The 27961-nt window shown below is 54.3% G+C and overlaps 2 protein-coding genes across 8 annotated transcripts; one reads left to right on the top strand and one right to left on the bottom strand.

Annotated features, from left to right (window-relative positions):
- The first annotated feature begins 1601 nt into the window (after positions 1-1601).
- Positions 1602-18576, top strand: RNF207 (ring finger protein 207). 7 transcript variants are annotated; one of them, XR_003029624.2, is made up of 19 exons: positions 2092-2250; positions 2360-2550; positions 3418-3550; positions 4656-4800; positions 4889-4970; positions 5044-5119; positions 5200-5325; positions 5781-5827; positions 6089-6161; positions 6228-6296; positions 6828-6896; positions 7052-7149; positions 7871-8057; positions 8229-8414; positions 8710-8761; positions 9189-9306; positions 14581-14661; positions 15511-17849; positions 18290-18576. XR_003029624.2 is itself a non-coding variant. In NM_001078057.1 (18 exon segments), coding segments are annotated over 16 exon segments (1671 nt in total). In that variant the 5' UTR covers positions 1602-1918; positions 2094-2250; the 3' UTR covers positions 17633-18576.
- ICMT (isoprenylcysteine carboxyl methyltransferase) lies at positions 16935-26474 on the bottom strand. Its single transcript, XM_010813500.4, has 5 exons — positions 26258-26474; positions 25338-25426; positions 24302-24471; positions 23326-23543; positions 16935-20250 (listed from the first exon to the last, which is right to left on the bottom strand). Exons 1-5 carry the CDS (start codon positions 26450-26452, stop codon positions 20068-20070), a joined length of 855 nt encoding a protein of 284 aa, XP_010811802.2. The 5' UTR covers positions 26453-26474; the 3' UTR covers positions 16935-20067.
- Positions 26475-27961: the final 1487 nt, after the last annotated feature.

Here is a 27961-nt window from a genome sequence, read left to right as displayed (position 1 = left end):
AGCTAATCATTACAGAGCAGTAATACATCTTACTCATGGTGTGCTTTACTTAGGCTCTATGTTAATGATTATAATTGTAACAAATCTTGCCAAGGAACCTGTTTTCTCAGCAACACTGTATCTCTCCCAGAGGCATGTTGCCAGGAACCCATTCTCCCTGGCTAATCTTGTGTCAAAGTTATCTCAGGATGTATGACTTGGGAAAGGGTCTGGTAAAACTTTCAGTCTTGAGGTATTCTTTTTATCTGTTTTCAGCAGCCAGCTGAAAAGTGTATAATGCCCTGCTCAATCTAGCAAAGTGGGTCCTCTTCCTACCCCCTTCTGATGTCTACGTCAGAAGCTGTCTCTGTTCTTTTATTTCAATAAAATCTCTGCTGCACAAAGCTCTGAGTGACTGAGACTGCATCTTTGGTTCTGGAGTGAAACCTCCTTCAGAGACCACAAACTCGACACCTACCACCATAAGCTATCAACCCTGAAAAGAATAGGTATTTCCTGCCTAGAATTCACTTCCTTTCTTCTCCCTTCCAAACTTCTAGTCATCTTTCAAAACCCAGCTAGAATATTATCTCCTAGTTTTTTCTAACTGATTCAGTTCAGTTCAGTTCGGTCACTCAGTCGTTTCTGACTCTTTGCGACCCCATGAATCGCAGCACGCCAGGCCTCCCTGTCCATCACCAACTCCCGGAGTTCACTCAAACTCACATCCATCGAGTCGGTGATGCCATCCAGCCATCTCATCCTCTGTCATCCCCTTTTCCTTCTGCCCCCAATCCCTCTCAGCATCAGAGTCTTTTCCAATGAGTCAACTCTTCACATGAGGTGGCCAAAGTACTGGAGTTTCAGCTTTAGCATCATTCCTTCCAAAGAACACCCAGGATTGATCTCCTTTAGAATGGACTGATTGGATCTCCTTGCAGTCCAAGGGACTCTCAAGAGTCTTCTCCAACACCACAGTTCAAAAGCATCAATTCTTCGGCGCTCAGCTTTCTTCACAGTCCAACTCTCACATCCATTCTAACTGATTAGTATGATTTAATTGAGCACCTTCCATGGGTCAGGCTGTGGCTTGACTCTGATTTCTGGGACGGGGGCGGGGGCGGTGGCGGGAGCAGAGATGGGGGCTGCTCTCCAGGAGCTCAGGACGGCATGTGCAGAGAAAGGCAATTTGGAGAAAATCACCCTGGGTGAAACAAGTATACAGCAGGCCAAGAAAGGCAGAGGGGCCCAAGTGGAAAGGCTCAGCGCATCCTCTCTCACTCTTTCCCTCCCAAACCTACCTCTTCTTGGGGCACTCCGCTGCTGATGGGGCTGGGGTCTTAATTATTTGGAGGCTTGAGACGTGCATTTCACTTCATTGAAGCCTGCCCTGATCACCGAGAGGTCCCCTTGTTCTAACCCACCTCCGAGGCTCTGAGAGGTCGGAGACTTGGCCGGGGGCCCCCAACCTGCCAAACGCAGCCCTGGCATGCCAAGCCCTCTCACGTGCATCCCAAGCCAAGAGTGGGAGGGGCGGATGCTGCTCTCGGGCTCCCTCAACTGCCCGTTGAGGAAATAGGACCGCGCAGACCAACTCCTGTCCCGGCCAAGTCCGACCCGACAGAGCCAGCCTGGCCGAGGGGCCATACATGGCTGAGGAGCCCGCAGCCAGGGCCCTCGGGCCCCGCTCTGTGCGGCGCTCCGGCGACTCTGGGCTCGGGGCTCTGTCATCCCGGGCGGGATCCAGTCCAAGTTTCGAACCCTAGCCCCACGGAGTCGTTTCCAGCCGCGCGTTCCCGCCACACTCCTCCTCCGGGCGTGGAGTACAGTGGCCGTGGCCGTGGCTGTGACCAGGGCCCTGGGTCAGAGCGGCGGAGGAGCTCGGAGTTCATTCGGTGCAGACCCTCGCGGCGAGGCAGCAGCCGCCGGCCTGGGAAAGGTGGACCGGAGCACCGGGGGGGGGGGGGGGGGGGCGCGGGGTGGAAGGGGTGCCGCCTGCGGGTCACCCAGAGGACACCGGCAGGAGAATTCCTGAGGTGGGAGTAAGGGGAGGTTGGGTGGGGGGTAAAGAGGGAGGCTGGGCGTTGGGTAGGATGCACTGACTGACCTTCCAGGGGCCGCCTTGGAGAAGTGGGAGGACGCACAGGATCTGGCCTCTATGCGCGCCTCCTGCCCATCCTCCCCGCCCCGGCGCGCTAGCCCCCAGCCCCGAGCCCTAGCTGCTCCGCCCTCCGCGATCTCTGGACGCCGCCAAGGGTCCGGGCCGGACAGGTAAGGGGGACCGGCGCAGGGGAAGGGGGGCTGCGAATGCCGGCGCGGGCACGGTGAGAGCCCTCCCCAACCAAGGGCGCCCCACCGCCCTCCTGCGCTGTCCCTGAAGATGTCGGGAGCTATCTTCACGTCTCTGGAGGGCCCGGGCGCCCTGGACGGGACAAGCGGCCACCCCCTCGTGTGCCCGCTGTGCCACGCGCAGTATGAGCGCCCCTGCCTGCTGGACTGCTTTCACGAGTTCTGTGCCGGCTGCCTGCGTGGCCGCGCTGCTGATGGCCGCCTCGCCTGCCCTCTGTGCCAGTGAGTGCCTGGAAGCCCCAGAGGAGGGGAGGCTGGCTCCCTCTGGGAAGGGATCTTCGTGCTGGGAGGGCAAGACTCTCCGGGGAGAAGGCTGGGAGAGACTGTACCCAGCTGGTGCCTCTCTGCCAGAGATCGTGAAGGCTCCTGCCCATTTTACAAATCAGGGTAACTGAGACCTGGGATTATGACCCAAGGCGTCTCAAGATAAATCAGGGGGCAAGGGCAGGCTAGAGTGCCTGTGCTGTGGAATTGGATGCTGCTGGAGTAGGGGATCTCAGCTCAACGTCTGGACACTCCCAATGACTCACTTAGGGGTCCTTAAGTCTCAGGCCAAAGTAGCAAGTTGTGTTGGCTCAGCCTACCTGTGCACGTGTGCTCAGTTGCTCAGTCATGTCTGAGCCTTTGTGACCCCATGGACTGTAGCCCGCCAGGCTCCTCCTCTGTCCACAGGATTCTCCAGGCAAGAATACTAGAGTGGGTTGCTATTTCTAGGAGATTTTCCTGACCCAGGGATTGAACCCAAGCCTCCTTTGTCCCCTGCATTGCAAGTGGATTCTTTAACCGCTGGGCTACCAGGGAAGCTCAGGATACCTGGGGTGGCCCTGAATTTGCCTAATGCAGCGAGAGGGGCTTGAGGTGAGGCTTCTGCCTTTGACACCCTGAGTCGCCAACCCCCTCCCAGGATCCCTCCAGGGCTGGGAAGGGACCGGTCAGAGTGCGCACTGGCTGAAATATTTATAGATGTCAGGCCTGCAGGCACCCCACCTCCCACCCTATTTTTAGTTCCGCCTGGAATGTACGCAGTAGGAAGTGGGTAGGGAGCCTCGGGGAAGGGGCATCTGGAGCTTGGCTGAAGCTTCTCCACAGGCACCAGACGGTGGTGAAGGGCCCCAGCGGGCTCCCTCCAGTGGATCGGCTGTTGCAGTTCCTGGTGGACAGCTCAGGGGATGGCACCGAGGTGGTGCGCTGCGCCAACTGCGACCTGGAGTGCGGCAAGCAGGCAGGGGCACCCGGGGTGCAGTGGGGAGCGGAGGGTGCCAGGCTGCACCATGTCCTCAGAGGATCACCCAACAGCGGGCTCTCCAGCCCCTCTCTAAGGCACCTCCTATCCAAAACAGAGGCCCCACTTTACTGGTATGGAGACCGAACTCCAAAACAACTCACTTGAACCAGCAGTCTGTTAGGTGTGGGGGTTAAAGCCATTGGATTTGCGGGGAGTTTACTGGCCCCCAACTCAGGGCAGAGTTGTGAAATGGAACAAGAAGAGCAATCCATGCACAGACCTGGAGTCCCTCCAGGGTCCACTGCTACCTGGGTAGCCGCGAGCCGCTATCTGCAGCCAGAGAGGACAGGGGATGTGAGCCCACTGTGTTTTTGGGGGAGAGGTCATCCTGAAGGACCTGGGAGTAGAGGCCAGGCTTCAGGCTGGACTGAGAAGTGCACAGGGGACTCTCTCCAGACTGTGGAAGCTGGTCTGAGGATTCCCGGAGGATGTTCCTACAGGAGCAAAAGGTCAGGGTGTGCTGGCAAGTTCTAGAATATGTGCTACCCAGAAGTATGAAGATAAGGAGCAGTAGGTGAGAGGCGGGATGTAGGGAGAGCTTGGGGAGGAAATGGCCTTAAATGCCAAAGAAGTTGGGGGTCTGTGTTTTCATAGCCATTCCTGGGATCGATGCCTTGGACTCTCAGCCACAGGGAAGGGCACCTGCAGACCTTCACCCCTTTCCCCCTCCCAGTCAAGTCTCAACTCCAAATAGCTGGGGTGAACACAGCCATGTGGCTCCTATTGAGGGTGCCAAGAGGGGCTTGACAGGTCTTGCCCACGGGCACACATACGTTTCTGTTGTAGGTTAAATATTTTGCAAATACAGTATCTGCCCTCCCCACAACCCTGGGGAACCCCCTCCTCAAGCCCAGACCGGGTACCTCCCCCTTACCTATTCTCTGAGCCTCGATATTCTCATCTGTAAACTGGGGATACAGAGCGCTGCGCGTCGGGTTTACACGAAAGGGCTGCCGGCGGCCCTGCCCCTGCCGGAGACTCGCAGATGCGCAAAGACCGGCTTCCAGTTCACCGGCGGACTGAGCCCGAGCTCTGTCCGCAGGACGCGGAGACCACGTACTTCTGCAACACGTGCGGGCAGCCGCTCTGCGCGCGCTGCCGCGACGAGACGCACCGGGCACGCATGTTCGCGCGCCACGACATCGTGGCCTTAGGTCAGCGCAGCCGCGACGTGCTCCAGAAGTGCAGTGAGTGCGGCGTGCGGGGACGGGGCCGGCGCTGGGCGGGGATGGGGACGGGCGCTGGCCGGCGCCCTCACCGCCGCCCCCGCCGCAGCGCTGCACGCCGAGCCCTATGTCCTGTTCTCCACCGACAAGAAGTCGCTGCTGTGCATCCGCTGCTTCCGGGACATGCAGGGGTGGGTAGAGGGCGCAGGAGGTGAGGGGCTGGCGAGCGTCCCAGAGCGGGGCTCACGCGCGGGGTCCCTGCAGGGAGAGCCGCGTCCACTGCGTGGACCTCGAGTCAGCTTACGTCCAGGGCTGCGAGAGGCTGCAGCAGGCGGTGCTGGTGAGCGCGGGCTGCCGGGCGCGCCGAGGCCGGGGCTGGGAACGCGCGCCCCCAGGAGGCTGAGGCCGCCCTGTCCCCAGGAGGTGAAGGCCCTGCAGACCGCCACACGAGAGGCCATCGAGCTGCTGCAGGCGATGGTGGAGGAAGTGCGACGCAGCGCGGCAGAGGAGGAGGCCGCCATCCAGGCCCTCTTCAGCAGCATGCAGGTGAGGGGTAGGGGAAACTAAACAGCCACAGCCCAGAATCCTTATCAGCGTTTCCTGACTGGGGCCCAGGCCTGCCCCAGCCCTTCTAGAGATTCCAGTGTAGCAAGCACTGAACTACTTTCAGGAGTTAGTTAGTTGGTGATGGACAGGGAGGCCTGGTGTGCTGCGATTCATGGGGTCTCAAAGAGTCGGACACGACTGAGCGACTGAACTGAACTGAACTGAAGGGCCTGCCCTAGGCTGGGGCCGGTGATGTGATGTGGTCAGGGAAGACTTCCCATAGGAGGTGACATTGAAGATGAGGCTGCCGGTGCTCCCAGGCGGGGTAGCAGAGCTTGTGGGATGGAGGAGAGCCAGCCTAAGCAGCTGTGTGGCTGGGGCCCAGGAGCCTGGGAGAGTGCTGGGAGGGGGCAGGGCCGAGTCTGCCCAGTCACTTAGTGGACTGTCCCTCCCAGGACAAACTGTCAGAGAGGAAAGCGCTGCTGCTGCAGGCCGTGCAGAGGTGAGTGGTGGCAGGGTCTCCACCCTCTGCCCCTTGACCTCCAGACACCAGCTGGAGCCTAGGCCAGCCCCATCCCACCCTAAGAGCAAGACATCCAGGTGTCCACCCTGTCAGGGGGAAGGCAAGGTGGCTCAGGGAAGGGGAGACAGGGAAGGATGCATAAAGCGGGAGGGGAGATGGAACCACCCAGTTCTGAAGCCCCACCCAGGTGGGGGTGGGCAGCCCTCCTCTTGGAGATGAGGCTGCCTGCCCCTCCCCCAGCCAGTATGAAGAGAAGGACAAGGCCTTCAAGGAGCAGCTCTCCCATTTGGCCACTCTGCTGCCCACCCTGCAGGTAAGGGCAGCTGGGGGCGTGGGGCTGGGCACCCCACCCGGGCACTGAGCAGTGTCCCTCTTGCAGGTTCACCTGGTCATCTGCTCTTCCTTCCTCAGCTTGGCCAACAAGGCCGAGTTCCTGGACCTGGGCTATGTGAGTGCCCCCAGCTCCTGGGTCCCCCCTCCCCAGCAGGAACCCACTGTGCACAAGTGAGACCCCCACCTCAGGGCTGGGCAGCTTGTTACCTGGAGGCTGGCCACCTCCTCCACATCGTCATCTACAAACTACTTGGGGGCCAGTGGAGCCCTTTTAAAAGGACAGCAGGGAATTCCCTGGTGGTCTACAGTGGTTAGGATTCTGCAAGGTTCGGTCCCTGGCGGAAGAACTAAGATCCCCCAAAGCCACCAGTGCAGCCAATGAATAAATAAGAGGACAAGCAGAGCCTGGAGGGAGCATAAACCTCCTCCCCTAAAACGCAGTCTACTGAAGTCCAGACATCCTAACCTTTCCTGTCGATTTGGGGTGGGGGAAGTTGGGGTGGACATCCGGTCAATCCCAGGGAGGATCGGAAGGCAAGTAACCGTCCTAAAGGCAGACTCACCCTCCGGGCCCCTCCCCTCAGTGTCACCCCCTCCCGCACCCACCCACCTGAGAGCCCTCCCCTTTCCCCCTCCCCGGCCGCAGGAGCTGATGGAGAGATTGCAGGGCATCGTCACGCGGCCACATCGCCTGCGGCCGGCACAGAGCAGCAAGGTGCGTGGGGGCGTGGGGTGGGCCGGGGGCGGAGGCACGGGCCGAGGACGCAGAGTGGGCCAGGGAGACGGGGGCATAGGGTGCGCCGCTGGCGGGGGCGGGGGCGCGGGCCCGCAGGGTAGGGACCTACCTCACGACCTTATCCTGCCACCCAGATCACCAGCGACCACCGCGCTGAGTTCGCGCGCTGCCTGGAGCCGCTACTGCTGCTGGGGCCACGCCGGGCGGCGGGTGCCGGGGGTGGCACTAGCACGTGAGCCGCGAGGGCGCCGGCCCGAGAACGGGGAGGCGGGAACAAGATTTCCATTGCGGGGGTGGGGGCAGGCTTTCCCAGCTCACCAAGCTCCCGGCCGCGTCTGAGCACCTACTGACCTCCAAGCGGGAGCCTGCCCAGCCTGAAAGCAGCCATCCTGGTCGGAAGCCCACGGTAGACTGGGCTTAGAACCGGGTCAGGGGTAAACAGGAGGACTCAAGGGCTGCCCCCAACCGTAGTTGTGCACCTGGATTGGGGTGTCTAAGCCCTGAAAGGAAGGGTATCTTAGAGTGGAGTCTGGGTCACCAGAAGCTGCAGGGGGTCTGACTTCTGGGAATGGGGGGCAGTCTAAAGAGCTGGAGATCCCTAGGAGTTAGGAGAAATGCCTAAGCTGGGGTTGTCTGCCAAGGGTCCCAGGGCCCCAGGCACAGGAGACTGGGTATCAGGCCAAATTTTCAAGGTCCTGCGTGTGTGCATGAACTTACGGTGTGCTGGGGACCAGCCTTGAGGACATCCTGATAGACTCTTCTGCACACTGGCGTCACCCTCAGGATTTTTAAAAATACCCTGCTGATGTCACTGGTCTTGGGTGGACAAAACCTGGCATCAGGTTTATTGGGGGCCCCTGCGTGGTTCTGGTGTGCTGCCTGGGGTAAGAGGCTGGGGGAAAGGAGGACCCTCTGGACCCCCACGGCCACATCCACACAAGTTCTCTCCCCAGGCTCACAGGGGGCTTGGGCCCCAAGGTGCTGAGGGGGCCCGGCTGCCCTTCCCCAGTGGGGAAGATGTTGGGGTCACCGGTCCAAAAGCCCACACTGCACCGGTCCATCAGTACCAAGGTGCTGCTGGCGGAGGGCGACGCCTCACCCTTCACGGAGCACTGCCGCCACTACGAGGACTCCTACCGGGTGAGCGGGCTGGGATGGGCCAGCGAGGAAAGGCCCCACCCCTTCGAGCCAAAGTGCAGTGGCCAAACCTCATCCGGCCACCAGGGCTGCCAGGCACCCCTCCACCGAGGCCCCCACAGTGCACCCAGCCTGCAGGGCACACAGGCACACACCGGTCTCTCTGCTCCCCAGCGCCTGCAAGCAGAGATGCAGAACCTGAAGGACCAGGTACAGGAGCTGCACCGGGACCTCACCAAGCACCATTCGCTCATCAAAGCCGAGATCATGGGCGACATCTTACACAAGGCCCTGCAGGTGGACGCCCAGATTGCCTCGGAGTATGCTTCCGTGGAGGGCCTGAGAGCAGTCTTTCAGGAGGTAGCCACTCCCAAGGCACCTCTCTGTCCTGTAGCCCCACCTGTCAGCATGTCGGTGGGCTACCCCCAGACAGGAAGTGGGTGGGGGGGACCTTGGCCTGGGGCCCCAGGAGGCCCTCACAGGCTCTGGAACCTGGTCTCGGCTGCCTGGAACCCAGGAACTTCCTGGGAGCACCCTGGAACCATGGGAACTGCCTGGGAGCACCCTGTGGTTCTGAGCAGCTAGAGGACAGAAATGCCACCAATGGAACTTCCAACTCGGCCATGTGCAATATCCAACTTACTTTCTCTTTCAGATTTGGGAGGACTCCTACCAGCGGGTGGCTAACGAACAGGAGATATATGAAGGTCCTGGGCAGCTGCTGCTGAGTGCTCCCCCTCCACATGCTTTCAGGGGCAGGAAGCCAGTTACCCAATAACCAGATTGAACTCCCAAGCTCTTATTTATTTGGCTGTGCCAGGTCTTAGTTGTGCTATGGAGGATCTAGTTCCCCGACCAGGGATCAAACCCAGATCCTCTGCATTGGGAGTGTGGAGTCTTAGCCACTGGACCACCAGGAAGTCCCCCACTTAGTTCTTGACTCACAGCTTCTAAGTGACCCCCCCAAAATATATCTGAGGTCAGAATTCAGTAAGTAGGATGACTTTAGGAATCTTACCTCATGCTTTAATTAGAGGTAATCACTCAAATAGTTGGGATATTTACATGGATTGAGGCTGGAGAGTGAGGATCTGAAGCCAACAAGACCTAATGCTCTGGCCTGGGCCCCCACAGCCCAGCTCCATGACCTTCTCCAGCTGAAGCAGGAGAATGCCTACCTGACCACCATCACCAAGCAAATCACGCCCTACATCCGCTCCATTGCCAAGGTGAAGGAGCGACTGGAACCCAGGTGAGACTGGAGGTATTCTGGGGGAACCAAGATACTTCAGGATGTGGATAGAGAAAGTGCCACACCTTTGGAAGAGCCCCTATCAGGGAAGTGGGCCAGGTCATGATCTGGGCAGGTCAGGTGCTGGACCTCTGCTAAAACACAGAATGAGTGGGCTGCTCTGAGTTTCTGCTTCTAGACACACAATCACCCACCTCTTTACACTTTGGGGGTGAAATGAGGATCTTCAGCTAATCTAGGCAGCAGGACACAGAGGAGAGAGAACTTCCCCAGCCCATGGTTAAGCCAAGTCTAGATGGGGACCTGGACCAGACTCTAAGCACCATCCTTGGGCACCGGAAGTGTTACAGGGGCAGAGGGTTTCTTGGTGGCAAGTCCACAATGTGCCTGCCTCTCAAGTCACAAGCCCCAGGGTGGTTGCCCTGTAGCACTGGTACACAGTGGTCAGCCTAGATTCTCCTTCTACCACCCTCCAGGGGACTCCATTTGCCTTGCTCCAAAGTGAGATCTCCTGATTCCAATATGCCACGTGTCCTCGTTCATGATTTGGTGGAGCCTATCCTCCAAACAGCATCTTGAGAGGATGGGACAGACATGTTTTGAACAGCACAAGTCTGCTGTATTTTTCTTTCTTTCTATCTTGATCATACTGTGAAACATGTGGGATCTTATTCCCAACCAGGGACTGAACCCTTGTCCCCTGCATTGGAACCCTGGAATCTTAACCACTGGACCTTCAGGGAAGTTCCTGTAGTATCTTTATTCTGCCTTTGTGCTTGACTGACTGATAGTTTTGCTGGGTATTGAATTCTAGATGGAAATTCTAGATTGGAAATTATCTCCTTTAAAGGCATTGCTCTATTGTCTTCTAGCTTCCAAGGTTGTCTTTGAGAAGTTTGAAAGCATTTCGATTCTTAACCCTTGTAATGTGACCTACATATTCTCTTTAGAAGCTTGTGGAATCTTCTCTGCTGCCAGTGTTATAAAATTTCACATTCTTGCAGGTCTAGCTATAGTCCACGGGGTTGTAAAGAATAGGACGTGACTTAGCAACTAAACAATAGCAAATGTTCTATCCATTGGGTACCAGTGGATCCTTTCAATCTGGAAATATGTGTTCTTGTCTGGGTATATTCCTTTTTGAACTGGTTAATTGATTTTCTCCACTTTTTTCCTCCACTTTCTGAAATTCTTATTGAATACTGGCCTTCTGTGGCTGGTCCTCTGATTTACCTTCTCTTTTCAGTCCTTTTTATCCATCTCTTCATTAATCTGCCATACTTTCTGGGAGATTTCTTCATTTATCTTCCAATCTTGCCTATTTAGTTCATTTTGGAATAAAATTTCCAAGAGCTCTTTTATTAAAAATATATATATATATTTATTTATTTGGCTGCACCGGGTCTTAGTTGCAGCACATGGGATCTTAGATCTTCATCACTGCATGTGTGATCTTTAGTGGTGGCACTTGAACTCTTAGTTGTGGCAGGTGGGACCTAGTTCCCAGACCAGGGATTGAACCCATGCTCCCCGCACTGAGAGCACAGAGACCACTGGGCCCCCAGGGTAGTCCCCAAGAGCTCTTTTAAATGTTATAAATTGGCTTTCATTTCCAAAGAGGTGTTTTTGGTACCCTGACTGCTCTAGTTACATAGCATTCTGTTGTTTCATGGACACGATATCTAACCCCTTTGGGAGCTGATAGATTTTTGTGCTTTTTTTTTTTAAGTTTCCTTCCCCACCGCCACCGCCCCCCGCTCCCGCCCCTCGAAGGCTGTTCCCTCCAAGTTACTTTTTGTTTCAGTTTCTACATTCCATGTTAAAGGCTTTTCTCAGATGTCAGGGAATCTTTGATTGCCTCTTCATGTTAGGAGTGAGGTGGGGGAGAGCAGGCTCGAGCTCTGAGCACGTGGGTCATGTGAGCCATCTGGATAGGTGGGGTTTTTTGTTTTGCCTTTTTTTTTTTCTTTCTACTTTTAGCGTTCTGGGTCTTCATGGCTGCTCAGGCTTTTCTCTGGTGGCAGAGAGCAAGGGCTGCCCTCTAGTTGCCGTGAGCAGGCTTCTCACTGAGGAAGCGTCCATTGTTGTGGCGCATGGGCTCAGTAGTTTCAGCTCCTGGCCTCTAGAACACAAGCTCAGTAGTTGTGGAGCACAGGCTTAATTGCTGTGCAGCATGTGGAATCTTCCCAGACCAGGAATCAACCCCGTGTCTCCTGAATTGGCAGGAGGATTCTTTACCACTGAGCCACCAAGGAAGCCCCATGATTAATTTTTTTTAATGCCCCAATGTCAGTTTTAGATCTTTGCCCAGTTTCCTTCCTGGAAGGTCACCATGTGGATCATCTGTCTGCACACCTAATTTTCTGGTTTTCAGTAGTTCTCACCTGTGTGTCTTACCCTCCTGGAGACTAACCTTTCAGAATTCAGGGTTGGGGGGATGCAGCTGTTCAGAGGTAGGGATCTTAACCTTCACTGTCCTATTTCAGTCCCACCCCCTGAGTTGCAGAGGCAACAGGGCTGCCTGTTCCTGGGGCCCCCGGGGATTCTGTGGTGGGAACTGGTGGGACCTCAGCTTCTCAGGTCTGCTGAATTAGTGGACACTTGTCTACTGCTCTCCAGCTTCCAAATTTTGCTGTTATTCTTTCCTGCTGTCAGCCTGGAGAGGACTTCCGCCCTCATTGTTTTGGTCCCTTTACTAGTTTTAGTGAGTTTGGGGAAGGAGGACAATCAAGAGTGTGTGTGCACAATTGCTGTATTAATCCAGAACTGCCAAGCCACTTTTAATTTTTTTTAATTTTATTATTTTTTAAAATATTTATTTACATATTCCTTTTTGGCTGTGCCGGCTTTTCATTGCTGTGCAAGGGCTTTCTCTAGTTGCGGTGAGCAGGGGCTACTTTCTAGTTGCTGTACTTTGGGCTTCTCATTGGGTTGGCTTCTCTTGTTGTGGAGCACGGGCTCTAAGAGCATGGTTCGTCATGGTTCTTCATTAGTTGTGACCCATGGGCTTAGTTGCCCTGTGGCATGTGGGATCTTCCCAGATCAGGGATCGAACTAGTGTCCCCTGCGTTGCAAGGCGGATTCTTAATCACTGAACCACCAGGGAAGCCCCAAGCCACCTTTTAAGTGACTACTTTAACAAGTCACACTGAGTGGTTGCACTCATCATACTTTTTGCAGTTTTTTAAAAATATTAACTTATTTAGCTGCCCTGGGTCTTAGTTGTGGCATGTGGGACCTTCATTGCAGCATGCTAACTCTTAATTGCAGCATGTGGGATCTAGTTCCCGGACCAGGAATCCAACTCAGACTTCCTGCATTGGGAGTGAGGAGTCTTAGCCACTGGACTGCCAGGAAAGTCCTCCTTTTGCAGAGTCTTGATCAAATCCCTGTCCACCCAGGACTAATGACAGTGTCCTCCTAGGCTAACATTCAGTGCAGTTTACTCCAGATACTGTGTGATTCCATTTATAGAACCTCAAAACCAAGCTGAACTAACCTCTGGTGTTACAGTCAGGATGGGCATAATCCTGGGGGCCTCTGAGTGGAGGTGACATCGTGGTGTCACAGACCCCACTTGTTCACACCGTGTGCCCGTTCTAAGCCATGCTTTTTCTGTGGGCATCCTTTCCCTTCCATGTGCCCTGCTTTGGTGAGCAGTTGGCTGCCAGTAGTATGCTCCTGCCCACCTGCAAGGGGCAATACCCTGGCAGTCACACCTCTGTAGGGAAGTGGCATCTGTGGTTGGTGTCACTGAATAGAAAGGGGCTCAGGCTGAAGCCCAGCTCCTGGGGGTTTGGGGTGAGCAGGGAGGCTGCCCCTCCCCCTCTTCATGGACCACTTTGCAGGTATCTAGAGTTTCCCTCTGCCTCCTCCCCTCCCAGTGCTGGGAACCCCCTTCAACCCCACCTCCTGGATATGCTCTTATTCCATCATCAGCGACGTTCCAGCTACATTCTTTGACCTTGGAGCAACGATCATGAGCCTGGACTGTCACCTTCATCTGGCTCTTCTCCTGCTTCTGAGACACTCCACCTTCCCAGCTTCCCTCCGACCCTTCCAGCTAGTCCTTCTTAGTACCTTCGGCTCGGCTCTGCCTCCTCGGCTCAATTCCCAAATGTCAGTTTTCCCCAGAGCTCAGTCTCAGGCACTCTTCTCATCCTGCACCCTCTCTTAAGGACCTTCACCCAGCTCGCCGCACCCCTCCCCCCAGCTTTAAACCCCCATGTAGAACTTCCCTCACTGTCCACTGGTTAGGACTCTGTGCTTCCACTGCAAGGGGCATGGGTTCTATCCCTGCTCAGGGAACTAAGATCCCACATGCTGCATGGTGTGGCTCCCCAATTTTTTTTTTAAACTCCAAACCCCATGGTGTTTCAGATGACCCCCAACCCACTGCCCCAGCACAGACCCACCCAAGTTCCAGACTTATCTTCAAGTACCCCTTCCTGGGGTTCTGCGCTTCGATGTCTCAGGGCACCCCAAACTCCACAAGGACCCAAAGCTCGGTTTCCTTCTCCTGAACAAGCTACTCCCGTCTCATCTCAGTGCAGGCATCACAGTCACGCAGGCGCTTGAGTTAAAAGCTCAGAAGACAGGATTCCCCTCCTTCACTCACCTCCATTGCTAACCCCTCCCCACATCCTGTTGACTCAGCCGTCATGGTCCACCTGCTCTGTCTCCATTGGGGCCCCCAATCCAAGCCACTGTCAACTGCCTCCCCACCCCAGCCCCTCCAGCAGGTCACGGTCAGTGTGGCCTGGGGCCTGAGAGTCCTTTTGGGACCCTCCCTGCCCACCTCTGTCCTTGTCAGCCCCTCCCCACACCTGTCACGATGGCCTTTTGGTTCTGCAAAGAAGCTGGACTGGCTCCCACTTCCCCACCTCTGCCTGGAATGTTGTTGCTTCAGCTTGTTCCAGGGACCATGTCACCCAGGCCTCAGCTTGAGCATCGGCAGGGAGGCCTTCCCGAACCCTCCTATTGAAAGCAGGTCTTGCTCAACAGTCACTCCCCCCATTCGGACCTGCGGTGCCCCACCTTGGCATGTCTCCCTGACCAGAACAGGGCTCCCAGGAACGCAGGGCCCAGCCTTTTTCGTCCACTGTTATGGCCTTGGCCCCCAGTAAATATCTGAGGCCCAAAGCCTGAGGAGGGTCCTGAGGGTGTGCTCAGGTTAGGGTTTGTGCCATGAACCTGAGCACACGCACCGGGCCGGCTCCGCACTGGGCTGGCTCTGCTGCATCCAGACCCCGGGAACTGCTTTCTGTCTCGCAGGTTTCAGGTCCCTGTGGATGAACCATCAGACCATCCACAAAACACGCATGATGATGGTGTGAATGCCGAGGCTCCGGCCAGGTAAAGCGGGTCTTCTCAACATGAGCAGGCAAATGATTTAATCTCAGAGACAAACACAGATGATAAGGACAGACTTTGAGTTTTCTTTTGGTCCCTGCTTGCCACTGACCAGCTCTACACCCTTGGCTGGGCCTCCGTGTGTAAATTCTGGGGTCGGAGAGGTTCTTAATCTGGGTGGTGCCTTCAAACCAGTGATTTCGTAGATGACAGATATGACTTGGATGGACATGACCAGAGTTTTGTAACCACAGATGGCCATGGCTGCCACCTTCCTTCCCCACACACCTCTGAGCACCCTGGCTCTTACGCCATGTGACTCAAGGAAAAGTGATTGAGGGTTATTTCTTCCTTCATTGGAGCCACAGAGTTTGCCAACATACTTGCCAGAGGGAGAAAAGAATGTACAGTAACAGAGCGTCACTGTCACAAACAGACCTTCTCGTGTTTCACTGGAGTTGTAGAAAATCGGAGCTAAGAGGGCCTGTGGGTGGGGAGAGGTTAGCTGTGTCCAAAGCCACCGTGGGGTTGGTGACAGAACAGAAAGCAGCCCCAACCACTCCAGGCTTGGAGTGCCTGGAGTGGTTGCTTCAAGGGAGGGTGGACTCAAAGAGCAGGGTCACAAGCCTCTGAAACGGTCTGAACTGTGGACGTTTTTGCAGCTAGAAGTCTTAGAAGCGAGATGAGTCCTTTAGGAGACGATGTGGTTCTGGTTCTGCTGTGGTCACCCCCTGGTGCCCTTTGGGAAGGCTTGCTGTTCTAAAAGCCTCTGCCTGGGTGGATTTTAGCGCTGGGACACAAAGGAGATGGGGACAGGAGCGGAGAGGGGAGTCATGCCTAGTGTTTCTTTAGGAGCGATCCAGTAAGTGTTGCAGAGAAGAAGGAGAAGAACTTAGAGCTGAGAAACAGCCGAGCTCTGGGGGGCCTTGCAGAGGAGCCTCCACTGAAAAACAAAGATGCACACAGACCCAAATCAAAAAACGGGGGTGATGCCCCCACCTGGAGGGAGCACCCAGCTTAGCCTGGGACCAGTTCCAGGGTCAAGCACTTTGCAACAAGCCAATCAAGGCCAGGAGGGTGAAGAAAAGACAGTTCCTTTTTTTTTTTTTTTTTTAATTTGTAATCATTTATCATCAATAAAACCCAGACACTCCAGCAGATCCCTATTTCAGGTTCTCTGGTTTAGGCTAGACTTCTCATGGTTCAGCGTCCTGACCCTTATCACAGTGGCTCCAGGAGGCAGCCCAGTTCACCCTGCACCTCCCTGTGTACTGGGCTGTGAACTCCTGCCAGGGTGCACCCTCTGAATTTCATGAACGAGCCTCTTGGACTAACCCACTGGGCAGCACCTACTCTGCCTCAGAGGAAGCCTGTTCCTTCTGAACCACAGCCCTGCTGTTAGCTGGAAAGTTCTACCCCATTGTGATCCTAGTGCTGACTCAGCCAAGGGGAAAAACCTTCGCTCCAGCTTTTCTCACTGTGGGGCCTAGGCTGAGCTCATAAAGCGAAGAAAGAGCGCCTCTGTCCCCACGTCCCTCTGGCCGTCCCCACCTGCTGTCACCCTCCCGTGCGCCTCTGATGATGCTGAAGCACAATTCACCCGCAGCTTTGCTCCCGTGGTTTTTCATTCTTACCCAGTAGCTTTTTGTCAAGTGGAACTTAAACAGAACACTTAAACATGAAAATTAACCTGCAAGACCCTGATGCTGGGAAAGATTGAGGCAGGAGAAGGGGGCGACAGAGGATGAGATGGTTGGATGGCATCACGGACTCAAAAAACATGAGTTTGAATAAGCTTCAGGAGATAGTGAAGGACAGATAAGCCTGGCGTGCTCCAGTCCACAGGGTCACAGAGTCCGACACGACTGAGCAACTGAACAACGACCCGCATGACCTAACATTCAAAGTTCTGGAGGCAGAATGATGCCGAGAGTCACATCTTAAATACCAGCTTGATTTAGTGACTCAGGTGGCTTTCATGCGCCAGGTGGGCCTGCAGGTCAACACACTGGTCACATCAGCACCCAAGGTCTGCATACCTGCTGCGTGCACCCAGGTCCCATCCCAAAGCACCACAGACCTCCACCGTGGGGGAGGGAGGGGCGGACCTCTACAGTGGTGGGGGAGTGTGGACAGGAGGAACACACCGCTCAGAGGGAGGAACTCAGGACAGAACCAAGGAGGCAGACACGTCTGACTTTATGCTGTAGGTTCTGGACGTTTCTTAACTGGAAGTAACAAGACCTTGAGTTTCTGAATCCCACACAGTCACACTGTTGTTCATAGTGAAATTAAGTACAGTTTTATTTAAGAATTGGAAATCATCAGTATCTGTGAAAGAAAATCCAATATTTAAATAAACATTTCTGCATGTAAAAAGAAGAGCAATTACTCTATAAGGTTACTCTCCTAGTTTAGCTATGGGACAGACCCACAGGAGCGAGCCCAGGAGGGCAGACTGACAGCAAGTCTCCCCACCAACACCGCCCCCGAGCCAGACAGGCTGGGGGTGGCCCGGCCTTGCTAAGTCGCTACAGAAGCAAAACGCGGAGCGGAGAGAGAGTACAACTATCTAAGGCAGTTAAGAAAGTGCAGAGAAGGGCCAGCGAGTCACCATGCCCATCACGGAGGGGCTGCTGCCAAAAGGAGACCCTACTATTAACGCAACCCCTGGGTTCAGGGACGTTTCCCCATCATGATAACCAACCAGAGTTAGATAGCTAAAGGGATTAATAGAGTTTACTTTTTAGGTGTACAAAACGGCCCATGACCATGAAAAAGGTGGGGTATGCTGCCTTGTCAGGTTCGCCCCACAACTTCTTTTCCATAAACCAGCATTCTTGGCCCCAGCCTGCAAACTCTCATAAAGTGTTTTGTTTCACACTGCTTCAAAACAACTTTGTTCTATGCGGCGCCTCTCTTCCATTTCAGAGTCTCCACTTTGAAACCTGCGATGGAAAAAGAAGTCTCCTGACGGTTTCTTAATTGGAGGGAACTGGCGATGTGGCCCTTACCCAAAGAAAAGCTTTCAGGAATACCCAAAAGCCTGTACCTCATTAACCTGATTCTCCTCCCTGCATGCTGGCACTGCTAAATTTATGGAGTTAAAAATAACCTGAAGATCTCAGTGCTAGATGAACGTCGATCGCTTGCCAAAGCCTGTCCCAAAGCGGTTCATCTCTGATCCCTAAGTAATTGCTAATTTCCGCCCTGGGGGACAAAGCAGGGCAGAACGTCCTGTCAAGCCTGGGTGGGTGGTGTGACAGCATCTCCCTGGGACACCAGGGCCGGCCTCCTGAGCCCCGGGCCTGGCAGGCAGGTGGAGGAGGGACACACAGTCAGAGGCCAGCGCCTTCAGTCTTACAGTCCATAAAGCCAGGCGTTATTAGCGGCTCTCCGTGTGCTGAAGACAGCCTCACGGCCCCCAGTGTTGAGGAAAGCTGGCTCCTATCTGGCTAGCGCAGCAAGAACTTTGCCTCGGAGAGTGGGGGCCACTGCCAAAGCTGCAGCCACACCCGCCTCCATCCTGCAGTCCTACTAAGTGGGTTGACTTTGCAGAGCGTGGCCTGGGGAACAAGTTTAGGACTGATTCAATCCCCACACACACTAAGTGCATCTGACGTCCCACCAGGCAGCATTCCCGCCAGAGGAACCTACCGCCTTGAGGCTGCCACCTGGGCTGTCGGCGGGCAAGACCTCAGGAGGCCGAGACTGGACTCAGTCGGGTCCTCCCTCCAGCAAGTGTCACACCTCTTGCCGACGAACCCGTACACCTCTTTGGTATATATAATCATGAAAACACTAATTCGGCCAGGAAATCTAGAAATAAATGGCATTTTGAGTTGGTAAGATGCTTTTTTGAACACACGTTTCCGGTATCTGGTACAATAAATCCGACGTCCAGTTTTGTGTAACTCACGCGGTACTGGTTTTGTCCTCTCTCTTACCAAAGTGTTAAAAACATTTGACATCGTTCTTCCAAGTCTTCACAACACCCCTGTGAGGTAGGTGGTATGGACCCATTCTACAGATGGGGAGGTCTAGGCACGGAAAGGTTTAGTGACTCCTTGAAAGCCAGGTGGCGTGGTGTAGCAGCGCTCCAGCCAGGCGCTGACGCTGCCTTCGATCCACGCTCCAAGGGCGCCACCGCAGGGCTTCATGGACAGAAGTCACACTGAGACCAAGTTCCTCTCTCTAATCCAGAATTCAACAAGTGCCTCAGAGCTCATATGTCTGACTCGTAAAGCCAACCACTCTCCCCAAACTTGAAAAACAAAAGTAGTGACTAAATCTCAGCTCTATTTTTTTCATGAGTCAACTTGCTGGAAATTTATAGTTGCTTATGCTCAAACCCCTTCGGAAGACAGTCTGAAATGGCATTAGGGATGATGGAAGTTTGAGAACAGACCATAGGAATCAATGGTTAATACATTTAAGTCAAAACACAAAAATATAAGCTATGGTAAAATAAGAAGAAACCCCAAATAAACAGAGAGCAGTATTTCTCAATGTTTGACAGTGCCTTGCACAGAGCAGGTGTCCAGGAAGCATTTCTTGGATAAAGGACGAATGACCCATCTTTGACATGCCTGTCACTGGTAACGCCAGGCCCTTTTGGAAGGAGAGCAGGCGCCAGGACCCTAGGAAAGCCACAGGGGCCCACTGTCTCCCTGGCGCGGAGAGCCTTGGTAACCTGAAGCCTCAGCCAGGACTGGGGGCATCCATGCTGCCTTTCTGCCGAATAAAGGGTGAGGCTCATACACTGTGTTAAGTCCACTTTGAGTTTATACTGCTATTTTTAAAAAATAGGTAAGTAAATAGGATGAGATATGTGAGGAACCGAAGGAAGCATCTTAAACTGTAGAGAAGCTCACGCATGTAGGGACGGAAATAAGGAGGTTCAAGCTGTGTTGTCTGTGTTTTTCGGTTAAAGTGAGGATTCTGAATGTGTCTCTAACACTAATAAGCCTGTGCGCCCCTTCCTGCGGCAGGCACCTCACTCACGTGAGGGGGGAGCTCACCTCTCTCCCCGGGGTCTTGGTTATAACTCAACACCCCCAGCCTCGTGGAGGGCTGAAGTGTGGCCTAGGCACTCCCCAGGCACGTCTGGGGGCGCTGCTGGGTATTGCTGTTATTTGCTTCTTGTCCACCTTTAATCTACATCCTACCTTGATTCAGCCCAAGAGCAGGCTGCTCCAGGGCGGTGGGGAGTAGGGGGGTTGGGGGGGGTTCCTTTGGTCCTAAGGCCTTCTGACCATTTGATTTTGAGTGATATTCCAGAAGAATAATTGGTGACATAGAAAATGATTAAGAAAATCCATTCTGCAGAGTGGTCGACAGGAGGCAGTTCTGTCCCCAGGCTGCGAGGAGCGGGAGGCCCCCGGCCTGGCCTGGGCCACCCTGGGCCTGTCATAGCTCCACCTTGACCCCTTTTATGAAAGGCAGGCCCGTGGGCACCCGCTTCTTATACTCCAGGTACTCCTCTCCGAAAAAGTGGATCAGCGAGATTTCTTCCTCCTCTGTCCGGTCGCGGAAGAACCGCCACACTGTCAGAGCATAGCTCACCCCACAGATGGGGTTACACAGCATCACCTGAGGAGGGAGCACAGCGTTAGTGGGCCAGGGCCAGTGTGATTCCACACCGTGAACCTGAAGGGCATCAGCCGCTCTCCAACACCCACAGAGGACTTCCTGTCAAGGGCCCCAAGAGACTCTCAAGATATGTGACTGGGGTCTTGGAGACCCTGAGCCCAGGGCCAGAGCACCATGAACCGAAATCACTTTCATAACAGAACTGAACACTCATTGCTGTAGCTTTGGCTGGTCTGCTTTTCTCTTGTTCCTCTTACCTGACAGGTACCTAAAAATTACAAGGGCGACCCCATGTGTGAATTCCCGTTGTAAGCACCACTGCCTTCCTGCATGGCTCCCAGCTTGTCCACTTCCTGCCCCGACCCAACACCTGGGGACCTGCTCCCTCCCACCCCACAGCTCCCTGGTCCTCTGCCCCCAGCTCAGCCTCCCCATGCACACTGTACACTGTCCTCCCTCGAAACACTCCCCCTGCTCAGAAAGCACCGAGCCATCAATCGTGCCTCCTTAGCTCAGCTCAGGAAGCCTTCTGACCTCCCCTCCCCAACCCCGCCCGGGATGTGTTTCCCCCCGTGGGTGACCAGACCTCACTTCTTATTCTCACCACTGTTTACTGAGTGTCTCCTGTGTTCCCAGCATGAGCCAAGCCCTTTACCACTGACCAGTAAGCCACTCAAGCCCCGGAGCAAGCCTCTGAGGTGGTGCTGCCACCCTACTTAAGGGAGGCCAAGGAGTGAACGTCAGAGTTGGGACCCACCCACCCAGCAGGCGCGTAAGGCCTCTCAGCACACCCTACAGTGGGTCTTCCCACTCTTAGGCCACGGCCCACCATGGAGCCGAAATCAATCCCCTGCATCAGAAACAGCATCACAAACACTAACAAGCTAGAACACAGCATGTTTTGTACACAGGCAGGGTAAGGGCTGTTTCAGAAAAGATTTATTCTATATTCACATACACCTGTGTGCTGGGTCACAGTGTAAAAAGATCTACAGTTAAAGAGGTGTGAAAACCTCTTGAGGGACTTCCCTGGTGGTCCACTAGTTAAGAATCCGCTTTCCCATGCAGGGGATGTGGGTTCGATCCCAACAGGAAGCTAAGACCTCACATGCCACAAGGCAACTGCTGAGCCCACAACTAGCGGTCGGTGTGCACGGCAACGGAGATTCCCCAGGACACAGCAAAGAGCCAGCATGCCACACCTGAGACCCGGCGTGCGCGTGCTCAGTTGCTCAGTCCTGCCCGACTCTGCGACCCCATGCACTGCGGCCCGCCAGGTTCCTCTGTCCATGGGAATTCCCAGGCAAGAATACTGCAGTGGGTTGCCACTTCCTCCTCCAGGGGATCTTCCCGACCCAGGGATCGAATCTGGGTTTCCTGTGCTGCAGGCAGATTCTTTACTGACTGAGCCACCAGGGAAGATTCAACACAGCCAAATAAATTTAAAAAGGAAAACAAAACCTTGAGTCCTAGAGCACTTAGGTTTACTAGTCAGCATTTATGGCAAATTACATGATTCCTCTGCAATCAGTCTGTATCCAGAGAATGTGATTCTTAACACAAGAAGTTGCAGAAATGCACGTTTTTAAATGAATGCCACAGAAGAACCTGCCCCTTCTATACCACTGGGGGTCACCAGAGGGTCCCCAGGTACCAGCCTGCAATGGGATGCCTGGGGCCCAGACTGGATGTTCCCAAAGAGGTGATGAATCTTCTAAGCTCTACCCACATACTCTGGCCAAGTCCTTCTAGGTCTAAGAGAACAGATTCAACAGACAACTGTCCAGAAATAAGGCTCAGTCTGCAGCCTAAGACCCAGCAAACCTCCATTACTCACGTTAAACATGACACACGACTCTGGGCTCACTAATGTGCTGTGTGTGTGCGTGCTGTGTGCTAAGTCACTTCAGTTGTGTCTGACTCTTTTTGACCCCATGGACTGTAGCCCGCCAGGCTCCTCTGTCCATGGGGATTCTCCAGGCAAGAATATTGGAGGGGGTTGCCGTGCCCTCCTCCAGGGGATCTTCCACACCTAGGGATCAAACCTGCATCTCTTATGTCTCCTGCATTGGCAAGGCAGGTTCTTTACCACTAGCGCCATCAGGGCTCATTAATAGCAGCTTCTAATGAAAATCAGCTAAGCTGCCCCTTGAGTGGCAGAGGGCTCTCCCCACATCTGCATCTCTGTCCTCACCCCACTGGGTGAAGCTCCAAATCTAAGTTAAAGAGGTAGAAAAGGGGTACGAAAGATGGGGCAACAGCACCCAGAACTGCCGAGAGTTTACAAGTTTGGAACACCCAGGTTTAAGTATACAGCAAAAAATGTTAAAGACTAAATCAGTTCTTTTGACTTTTATTCAATTATCACTTGAAACACAGCAGGGAACATGTATACCTATATAAAAAGGACCAGGACTTCCCTGGTGGCCCAGTGGTTAACAATCTGCCTGCCGACGCAGATAGGGTTCTATCCCTGGTCTGGGAAGACTCCACATGCCTCAAGCAACTAAGCCCGTGCGCCGCAACTACTGTGCTCTAGAGCAGACAGAGCTCCACAAGAGCAGCCACCCCAGTGAGAAGCCCAAGCACCACAAGGAAGGGTAGCCCCTGCTCCCTGCAGCTAGAGAAAGCCCACGAGCAGCAAAGGATATCCAGAGCAACCAAAAACAAATAAATTCATAAAAATTAAAAATAAAAAAAGGACGAACAGGTAATTCTCTGGTGGTCCAGTGGTTAGGACTCTGCTTTTATTGTCTAGGGCCCAGGTTCGACCCTGGTCAAGGAACCCCTGGTCCCACAGGCCACACGGCACCACCAATAAATAAATAAATAAACACAATATTTTAAAAAGAAAAGGTGGGGGAGAACCAACAACTTTGTAAATACACTGAAATCCACTGAATCGTATACTCTGAAATGGTGAATTTCACAGTATTTGAATTATTTGTAAATACACTAAAATCCACTGAATCGTACACCCTGAAATGGTGTTTTACGGTATTTGAATTATCTGTCGATTTAAGATATTATTTTTAAAAACTTTAAAGGGGAATGGCATTGATTCTGACACCATACCTGGGTTCCAATACTCCAGTAAAACCACCCGACGTAAGACGGATGCCGGAACCAAGCGTATACTCCGCTGGTCACCAGAGTATGGGTTTCTGACTTTTCATTCTGCACCACGTGGTTGAAATTGGAACCAGCTGTAAACATTGCTGCTTTCCTCAGACACTCTCCAAATACTACCATCAGCAGCCCCATGGCGCTGATCCAGGTGATCTGCTTCAGTTCTGCAGGACAGAGATGGTGACAAAGGGGGAGTGAAGACCCTGGACCACTGAGCTCTCCCTCTGAGGCTTAAAATTAACCTATTTCCAAAGACTGGGGCACTAGAAAACATGCTGGGGGTGGGAGGTCAGCATCGGTGATCACACTGAAGCTTAATGATAAGCAAAACACAGCCCCCAAAGCTGTGCTGTTCATCCAGTTACTCTGAAGCACCAACAGTCCAGTTAGAGCATTGAGAAAACAGCTGATGGGCTCCCATCCTTCCTCTGGGGACAAGAGCAGCTAAGTGAAACAAAGAAGGCTCAGCATTTCCCACCTTGGCCCTCTACTGAATCTGAGGAACTAGATGTATGTTATTTAAGTTGTTGCACAAAGTTCAACGTCAGAGTAGCTACCAGATGCAGTGGTTTTTGCTAGTAAACATTTTCATATGAAATTTCTCAAGTCGCAGAAAATGAACAGATCCAGACCCCCTGATTATAAAACTGGGTTACAGCTATCAGAGGCTGAAACTTCATGTTAGATGGTGCAAACTATGTCTCACAGGGCTTAAAGTGAAAGGTCAACATGTCCCCCATTCAAAATCCAGAGATGGAATTCACAGGCGAAGCTCGCCCTTTATAAAGAGCTTAGTGAGGATACAGATCTGGGGAAAATCACTCAGAGAGATTAGACCTGGGAGGTGAAGCCAGGCCACTGTCCTCAGGCCCCCGTGGAAGCCGCCCATCTCCCCTGGAGAGGAAGGGCAGGACACACTGACCTGGCCAGAAGATATTCTCAAGTGTGAACTCTATCCAAGAAGAAAGGGCCGCGACTGTGTACTCCAGGCTGTGATTCAGGAGAAAGGAATCCAAGGACAGGCTCTTGGGGTTATTGACTGCTGTGACTAAATATTCAGAATAGTGGAACAATGACAGGGAGCACATATACCTATTTTAAAACAAAAAGAACATAAGGTAAGTTGAGGCAAGAGAATTAAGTTAGCCATAGGTCCAAGCGCTGATTTGTTCTGAACTGTCCCTGAATTATCTGATGATATTCTCTTGTCACCTGAGAGTGGATATCAGGCACAGGCACCCACCTTACTCCCGAGGTTTGCAGAAAGTGGGGTTGTAAAGGGACTACGTCTTTGAATATCACAGGAGGAGGGGAAAAAAAAGAAAAACATAGGTTAGGAAGGCATTATGGGCCTTCTGCCTTAAAAAAAAAATGACATTACACACAGTAAAACATGGAAGGGGGGAAGTATCAAAATAAAGTAGTGATGTATGTCGAATACAAAAATCCAAAAAACCGAAATAATTCCAGCAAAGGAAGATTAGATGGCTCAGAGTATCGACAATAGGAGATAAAGCTTTTTACCTGGAAGCCACTGGTTCATATCCAGGTCAGGGACTAGAAGGCTCAAGGGACTGAAATCATAGTGTAGGGAAAATCCTACACAGGCCGTGGGGGAAGCATTAGATGTGACCTAATAGAAATTAGAGACGGAAAAGGCCTGTGAAGACGAGCCAGAGCCTTGCCCCTTCCTGTCACTGAGGACCAAGACCCTCTTTCTGGGAAGGGCTGGTCACATTACTGAAGGTGCGGTGGATGAGGACACCTACGGGGAGGATGCCACGAGAGACCTGCTTCTACCTGCGAGGTCCAGGATGCAGGAATCTAGGAAGCTAGAGGCCTCAATCCCTCAGAACCCTCACTAGCCTTCAGCCAGCCAGGGACGCGGGACCATCACTACTGACCCTCTGATCCACCCACCCTTGACTCACAACTATGGTTCCCAAAGCACTTCTTACCAGCCAAAGTGATTCCAGGAAGACTGGCTAAAACTTAGCAGCACTCCACAGCCAAACACAAAGCCAAGGAAACAGGCTCGGATGGCTATCTGAAACGGACCCAAAAGAGGCTCAGTCACCTGGCTGTTCAGAGCATATGTCCTACTTCCTGGCCTAAGTAGGCCACCACCAAGTCCATTGAGTCGACTTGCTCAGAGGTTAAAGGGGTGAAGCAGGGCTGCCTGGACTTAATCCCAAACTCACCTCTCTCTGTGGCCTTAGGCCAAGTTACTTAACCTCTCTGCACCTGGGCTTCTCCATCTACACATGGGGATGACCACAGTACCTACCTTTGAGGACTCCTGTGAGAATGACCCATGTAAAGTACTTAAGAGGAAGTGCTATAGAAGTTTTTAGCTACCATTACTATTAGGATTGTTATTATTCAGGGCTGTGGGAAAACAGCGTAAACCTAGCGTATTGGCCGGATTCTCCCAAGTCCACGCAGCGAATCCAGTCGGGACAGCCAGGACTCCGCGCCCAGCCCCTTCCACGTTACTGCGGGGGCCTCTGACCTCAGACTTGACAGTAGGTAGGTAGTTCTCCACACCTCAAATTACATAAAAGAACTCGTGGGCCCGCTCACTCCCACCCCACGCGCTCATCTGCCGCAGCTGCTGAACCGCGCCAACTGCAATTTTCCACCCACTCTGCCGGGCGGAGGGGGCCCGCACCCCACGCCCCCCAGGACTGACGGGGAGGGCGCCCTCCCGCCGCCTGAACTCGCAACTGCTTAAGAACACGGCCGGAGGAGGCAGCCCCTCTCGCGGGCCGCGCTGTCGGCCGACCTGGACCTAGACCCCGGCGGGATACAGTGCCCATTCGCGACGCCCAGCCCGCCCGGCCCCCAGCCCCGCCCCGGCCCTCGGCCCGGCCCGCACCTGGTACCGCGGCGGCCGGTAGAGCAGCAGCAGCAACGCGTTGAGCCCGGCCACGTAGAGCGCCAGCCCGGTGCGGCCCTGCAGGCCGGCGCGCGTGAGCAGCGGCAGCGCGAGCACCGAGGCGCCCAGCAGGAAGGTGGCGAGGCTGAGGCGCGCCTCGGAGCCCGGCGGAGCCCGCGCCGCGCAGCCTGCCATGGCGCAGGGAGGCGGTCAAGCCGGCGGCTGCGCCGGCTGTAGCCCTGGGAAACCTGCCCGCCGCGCCTGCGCACTGCGCCGCCGACGCCGGCCGCGAAGGGGAGCCGCCCGGACTTGCACGCTGCGGGCAAGCTCTCGCGATACCGCCGCGCCGCTTGGCTGGGGCCTGAATTTGGCGGGAGCGCCCCGCCCCGCGGCCCCGCCCCACTGTGCCCCCAACCGGAACTACCTGACCCAGGCGGGGCGGGGGGGGGCGCCGGGGGGGGGCGCCGGGGGGGGGGGCGCCGGAGGGGGGCGCCGGAGGGGGGCGCCGGAGGGGGGCGCCGGAGGGGGGCGCCGCGGGGAGCCTGGGTCCTGAGCCGAGAAGTCACCACCGGTGTCTGCCAGGAGTCAGCCCCAAACTTCAGGATGTCCCTTATCCGGAAAAATCACACGAAATCTATAGCTTTCTCCTCTCCCCGGCTGTGTGGTCCCCTGCGAAACCGACACTTGGGCATGCAAAGCGCGAGCCGGCGATCCGCCTCCACCCAACCCTGCCCGGCCGGCCCCGCAAGGTCCGCGCGCAGGGACCGCCTTGCCTTCGGCAGGGTCTCCAAGCGCCCCGCTGGGGGCCCTTGCGGCATTCACTAGGGGATGACCGCCCACTTCACTTCGTGTCGGGGGAGAATGTTGGCCAACGGTTGAAATCCTCAGGACGTTATTTTATAGGACAGAATGAAAAACTTTTCAGTGTGATCCTCACTTCACTTGGGAAAAACAAAAGTATACGGATGAACCTGGGAAAATGATTGGAATAGAAGCCAAAATTATTTCACAGCAGTAATCTTCTAGTGGTAGGGGAACTCTGGGAGACTTTAGCTATCTTTTTTATATGGTTTCTGTATTTCCCATATGGCCCAAATCAATATATATTATTTTATAATTAGAAATTGCTCTTTTTTTTTGGATTTTCCTGGCTGGCGGTCCACACTTCCAATGCAGGGGGCCAATGTGCCATCCCTGGTCAGGGAACTAAGATCCCGCATGCCAAGTCACAGCAAAAAAAGAAACTAAAGAAAAATTGTTCCTTTTTGGAAGGGTAAATGCCTCCACTTCGGGTGATGGATGGATGATGGAGGAGAAGGGCAAGTAAGCAAATGACTAGAATAAATTACTATGGGATGAGAGTGAGGCCGGAACCAAGTGAGGATAGAGCAGGAATGAGAGGGACCCCGAGGAGAGACCCATGGGAGGGGTAGGAGTCTGCCTGGGAGAGTTGGTACTGGCAGCCTGCGGCTGGAAATGAGAGCAAGGGCAGCTACAGGAGAAGAGAGGGAGGGAGGGGACGGAGTCTGCAAACACAGAGGCAGGAGGAAGCCAGCCTGAAGCAGGATAGGGGACAGGCCCCAGGGGAAGCTGGAACCTAGAGCAGTGGGGCAGCGAGCAATATGCCCGGCCCACCTAGTGGTCAGCCCAGCCTGCATCTGAGGCTCTGGCCACCCTACCCTTCTCTGTCTTTGTGGGACCAGG

This window comes from Bos taurus, chromosome 16 (assembly GCF_002263795.3).
Source record: "Bos taurus isolate L1 Dominette 01449 registration number 42190680 breed Hereford chromosome 16, ARS-UCD2.0, whole genome shotgun sequence".
NCBI lineage: Eukaryota > Metazoa > Chordata > Mammalia > Artiodactyla > Bovidae > Bos > Bos taurus.
The sequence above is the reverse complement of the archived record's forward strand: the minus strand, read 5'-3'. Positions and strand labels throughout refer to the sequence as shown.